The 6,000-nt window shown below is 50.1% G+C and overlaps 1 protein-coding gene across 1 annotated transcript in view; it reads left to right on the forward strand.

Moving 5' to 3' along the window:
* LOC123094136 (uncharacterized) overlaps positions 1 to 1,896 on the forward strand; it is a 45,972-nt gene extending 44,076 nt beyond the window's left edge. The window contains exons 22-25 of the mRNA XM_044516199.1: positions 247 to 627; positions 757 to 1,143; positions 1,339 to 1,399; positions 1,659 to 1,896. Coding sequence (XP_044372134.1) covers positions 247 to 627; positions 757 to 1,143; positions 1,339 to 1,395 — 825 coding nt within the window. The 3' untranslated portion in view covers positions 1,396 to 1,399; positions 1,659 to 1,896. The remainder of the gene's footprint in view (positions 1 to 246; positions 628 to 756; positions 1,144 to 1,338; positions 1,400 to 1,658) is intronic.
* Positions 1,897 to 6,000: the final 4,104 nt, after the last annotated feature.

The raw sequence follows: 6,000 nt of genomic DNA on the forward strand, positions 1-6,000 counted from the left end.
ACCCCCAAATTCATACTTTACATAGGGTGAAAGCAAAAAAAGATGGCTGGCCGTTCTTTGATTCAAAAAATCGAGCATGATCCATATCTTTGTCTTAAATGTTGCGTGTTGACTTAATAATATACTCCCCATTGGTCCATCATGATCGATTTATTTATGTACAAATGAACTGCTGATATGTTGTATGATCACATGTTTCACCTGAAGAAATAAATGCACGTATTGATATGTTCATCTTTTTGTTAGGCAAGCTCCCCATGTACTTCAGAGGATCTGATCCGGTTTGACCCGCCGGAACTCAGGTTCCCCTTTGTGCCAAACAAGACGATAGTGTCCTCTGTTGATATGGTCAACAATACAGATTACTCCGTCGCATTTTTTAATCATACCAACGATGAAAATGTGGCGTGGTACTATGCAAAACCACAGAGTGGAATTATACCACCAAAATCAACTCAAAGACTTGTAGTAAAAAGGGTGGTGAAAAAGGAACAAGGGGACATGCAGATGGAAGACAAGTTGTTTCTGGGTAGCGTGATTGTGACTGTAGGTGTTGAAGCGGTTGACCTGACTGATTTGGAGCTTGAGGAAGATCCGAGTATGGTGTTGCCCATAGTCATTGAGAAGGTAAGTTGTTCCCGAATTATTTACTGCAACAGTTAAAAAAATTGCACTATATATTGTGCAGCCCCTAAATAAGATCGAAGATATTAATTCCGCCCCTCTTCAGCAAATCTGTTTCTTCATGTTTTGCAGACACGCCTATTGTGCAGCTCCGAAGAGTTGATCCAGTTCAATCCTCCCCAGCTACGCTTTCTCTTCCAGCCAAACAATATGCAGCCCTTGTCGTGCTTCATTGAAATAGTCAACGTCACAGATTACTGCGTCGGTTTCAACGCATGGTTACACAAGTGCAACTCCGCGAGGTACTCCTTATATCCATGCCGAGGAATCCTGACACCACGGTCCAGACTAAAAATCAAGGTAACAAGGTTTATATGCAAAAATGAATCAGAAGATTTGCAGTGCAAAGACGTGGTTGGTGTGTGGAATGGCATTGTGACTAAAGGTGTCGAAGCTAGCGATTTCACTTGCTACAAGGCTCCTAAACAGAGTAGGCAGTTGTCCGTTGTTCTTACAAGGGTGAGATTCCTAACTACTCCTACTATCTAATGGATCGGCCCCAATGACTCGTCCTATTCTTATTCTCGATGGTTTTAGCAAAGGATTGCCACGTACACCAGAAATACTACAGTTTCATTATAAACCTGGATACAGGTGCAATTATTGCGCTTAAGTATGACTTTACAACTAAACATGGGCTTTCTGTGTTTACAGCCTGGAGAAATCAGTTCATCTAAGGCTTGGCTTGGTCGATTTATCGGGAAAGCTTGAGAAGGTAATGCTTCTATCTTGCTACTATTAGTCTATTACTACTATATACCTAGCTACTGAGATATACACTTAGGTACACCCGCATTTAAAAACATTTACCAATCTTAACAACGGATGAGTTTTTTTTGTTTCTTTGAGGGAGTGCTGTCAAGCAATTGTAACTGACCTGCTGGTTTCTAGCTCAGTTATTACGTAGGCTTGTACACCAACCTTCTTCTTTAGAACTTGTAATGCATAGCATCTTATTTATGTAAGCTCGTCAGGTGACCCATGAAGCATGGCGTGACGCAACAGAAATGAACATGATGAAATCACAGCGCGGTTGATTCTCAAGATCTGCAGAAATCGCTCATTCTAAAGATACATTGGCTGTCGCCATGATGGCCACAGTACAACTTGGCGGTCACTCTGGAATGGTTGTTTCTTTAACACTACTCTGTTTCGGTTAATGAATCTGTTCTCCCCTGCAAGCGATATAGTATGCGACACTACACTGAATTTAATGAATGGTTGACTATTATACTGTGAGGTTCTCTCTACTAATTCAGTCAATTAAGCCTCGGCCGAAGCCGCCGTCGTGATCCAAGCCGAGTTGGCCGCAGCCGTCTCCGTCTGTATATGTAGTCCACGACTCCTTCGTGGGCTCGGTAGTGGCTGATAGACCAGGGAGGCCCAAGGAGACCCGGGTTGCTGACAATCCCCCATCCATAAAATTCGGCTTGCCCTCAAGCCGAAACCATGACAACTTGCCCGGATCCCAGGGTACTTGCTTTACCTTCAACGAAGTCGATATAGTCGTCGTCGTGGCCATTGGGGTCCCGGTAGAGAAAGGCACTGAGGTAGTACTCTTGGTCAGCACGAACTTAGTCGAAGTAGAACGTGTGGCCGAACCGCCGAAGAAGTGGCCACAGCAGTATGTCAGAGCCACAAAAGTTTGCCCTCCTTTAGCTTTTGCATGTTTGTAATTTCCATTTGGATGGCCGAGTAGTTTCCAATTTTCAGGATCCCATGCCAATTCCACTTTCTGTGTAGGCCAAGAAGGGGGCTCCAAGAAGCTTTTGTTTTGTTTGCTGTCCTTGGGGGGTTCCATGTACTGATGTGTGGGAGGCTGGCTTTGAAGTTCAGCACCAATAACAAGGATCACACAGAGTGCTAGAATTAGTGCACGTACCAATTTCTGACATTTGTTGCCCTTCATGTTGTCAAGAAGGGAACATGCCAATGTGTTAGACTGTATAGCTCCTGTATACGTGTACGTATATGAATACGTACGATGTAACGTTGTACCCCCTTGTTATATATATATGAGATAGGCCACCCCTAGAGGGTTGAGCCAGTTCCCTAAACCTATTGTTTTACATGGTATCAGACTAGGTCTACGCTTCCGCTACACCCCAAGCCGCCGCCGCCCCACGTCGCGCCGTCGCCATCTTCGATCGCGCCGCCGCCACCATGTCGGGATCCGCCGCCTTGGGCTCCTCCACGGCCAGCTACCTGCCGGCCTCCCTGGCGGCCCTCCTCTCCCGGCCCCTCGACTCCGTCGCGGCTGCTTCACTCCCGATCGGGACAAGGAGCGTCGGCTCCTTCTTCTCCTCGTCGCCGGGAACCACGCTGGTGGTCCGCACTTCCAGCGCCACGACGGACGACTCCCTGCCCGCCTTCGCCAGCGCCAACGCTGCTGCCCCGATGGAGGCCTCTGACTCGGCCCTGATGGCCGGTCTCACCGCGTCGGGCGCGGCTCCTGCGCCATCGATCTCCGCGGCTGTGCCTGTCGCCACTGCCCCTATGGCGCCTTTGCCTCCGGCAGTCTCCACGGGTTCTCTACCGCCGCCGCCGTTTCACTTCGGAAACCTTATCACCATCAAGTTGTCGGCGGACAACTACATCTTCTGGCGTGCGCAGGTCCTCCCGCTTCTTGGGAGTCATTACCTGCTTGGCTACGTCGACGGTTCTCTCCCCTGTCCTCCTGCGCTTATCGACAGCGTGCACGGCCCGGTCTACAATCCGGCGCATCGTGTTTGGATGGGGCAGGACCAAGCGAACCTCTCCTCCATCCAGGGGTCGCTCACTCCGGCCGTTGCCGGTCTTGTTGTCTTCGCCAAGACGTCTCATGAGGCTTGGACCATCCTTGAGCGCTCCTTTGCAGCACAGTCGCAGGCTCGTGTCTCTTCGCTCCGTCGTCAACTTGGGGAGTGTCAGAAACTTGACTCCACTGCCACCGAGTTCTACAACAAGGTCAAGGGCCTCGCCGACATGTTGGCTTCTATTGGACAGCCCCTTACTGACTCCGAGTTCAACTCGTTTATTGTCAATGGTCTTGATGAGGAGTATGATGCCTTAGTCGAGATCATTAACGAGCGGGGCAACTCCACACCCATGATGGCGCACGAGGTCTTTTCCCGTCTCCTTCTCACTGAGCAACGGGTTGAGACGCGTCGCTCCAGGAGCAGCGGCTCCCTCTCGGCAAACACCGCCACGAAGGGTGGCCGCGCATCTTCATCATCTCGGGTCCCTTCGGGGTTGCCACCACCGCCCACTTCGGCCCCCCCTCCTACTGCAACATTACCGGGGGCTGGCGGTCCTCGTGTGTGTCAGCTTTGTGGTCGTGATGGACACTGGGCCTCTAAGTGTCACAAGCGCTTTCAGAAGAGTTTTCTGGGCCTCGGCACTGATGGCAAGGACACACGCAACTTTGCGCGCCAAGTGGCCATGGCAGAAAAACCGACGGCCACAAAGCAGCAAGGGCACACTCAGTCCGACTCTGTTGATCCTCACTGGTACATGGACTCCGGGGCAACGGAGCATCTGACGAGCGAGATGGGCAAGCTCCATACTCGCGAACCCTACCATGGCTCCGACAAAATCCACACCGCCAATGGAGCAGGTATGCATATATCTCATATTGGTCAAGCATCTATTCTTACTAGGCATGCAAATAGGAGTCTTCAGCTTCGTAATGTGCTTAGAGTTCCCTCTGTGACACGTAATCTTCTTTCTGTTCCTAAACTCACACGTGATAATAATGTGCTTTGTGAATTTCATCCTTTTGATCTTTTTAGTAAGGATCGGGGCACGAGGGACATTCTTCTTAGCGGGCGGTTGTGCCAGGGCCTCTATCGTTTGGAGCATCCTGGTGTCGCTCGTGTGTTCAGTGGAGTTCGGGTATCTCCGTCACAGTGGCATGCTCGTCTTGGTCACCCGGCCACACCTATCGTTCGTCATGTTTTGCGTCGTCATGAGCTTCCTAGCATGTCTAGTAATAAAGATGTAGCAGTGTGTGACGCTTGTTAGCAAGGGAAAAGTCATCAACTTCCTTTTTCAGAGTCCAGTCGTGAGGTTAAACATCCTTTAGAACTTGTTTTCTCTGATGTATGGGGTCCTGCTCAGACTTCTGTCAGTGGTCACAATTATTATATCAGTTTCGTTAATGCTTATAGTCGCTTTACCTGGCTTTACCTTATTAAACGCAAATCTGATGTGTTTGACATTGTTGTTCAGTTCCAAAAACATGTTGAACGCCTTCTCAAGCACAAAATTGTTCATGTCCAGTCGGACTGGGGGGGTGAGTATCGCAACCTCAACTCCTTCTTTCAGTCGCTTGGGATCGCTCACCGTTTAGCATGTCCACATACACATCAACAGAACGGTTCTGTGGAATGTAAGCATCGTCACATTGTTGAAACTGGTCTTACTCTTTTGGCCCATGCATCGGTTCCGTTTCGGTTCTGGAGTGATGCCCTTACCACTGCATGTTTTCTCATAAACCGCACTCCCACTCGTGTTTTGAATATGAAGACTCCACTCGAAGTTCTCCTTAATGAACAACCTGATTATACCTTCCTTAAGGTTTTTGGGTGTGCTTGTTGGCCACATCTCCGTCCTTATAACAAACGCAAGCTTGAGTTTCGTTCCAAGAAGTGTGTTTTTCTTGGTTATAGCTCTCTTCATAAAGGTTACAAATGTCTTCATGTTCCCACAAATCGTGTCTACATATCTCGGGATGTTGTGTTTGATGAGCAAGTCTTTCCTTTTGCGAAGCTTCCTATGTCCACTGCTGAACCATTGCCTTTGCATTCATCCTCCGTTGCATCTGACCAATTTGATGATATTGCATACTCTCCTATTTTGCTGCCTAACCATGGTGCAGGCACTGGACGTGGGGCTCGGTTGGAGATTTTGGAGGAGCCATCGTCTCCTCCTGATGATCGTGAGGTGTCCCTGCATGGCCTCGGCGATCGTGCTCATGCACATCGGGCCGAACCTCCGCCTACGCTGACTGCTTCAGTGCCCCCGGCCTCTGGACCGGCGCCCTTGATCACCGGGCCATCTTCATCGCCCATGGGCCCGGAGTCAGTTTCTGCGCCGGCCTCGTCGTTTCGCCCGGAGGTTTCGTCGTCTCGGCCTGTCACCACATCTGCTGAGCCGGCCTCGCCGCTTCGCCAGGAGGCCTCGCCGTTCTCTCGGCCCACCATCACGCCGACCTCGTCACCCACTCGGTCTGGTGCGGCTGGGCCGTGCTCGCCTGGGCCGTGCTCGCTTGGTCTGAGCTCACCTGCCCCTGGAGTCCAGTCGCCGTTGCTCCTTGAGGCATCTCCATCGGTGGTC

Source organism: Triticum aestivum, chromosome 4B (genome assembly GCF_018294505.1).
Source record: "Triticum aestivum cultivar Chinese Spring chromosome 4B, IWGSC CS RefSeq v2.1, whole genome shotgun sequence".
Taxonomy (NCBI): domain Eukaryota; kingdom Viridiplantae; phylum Streptophyta; class Magnoliopsida; order Poales; family Poaceae; genus Triticum; species Triticum aestivum.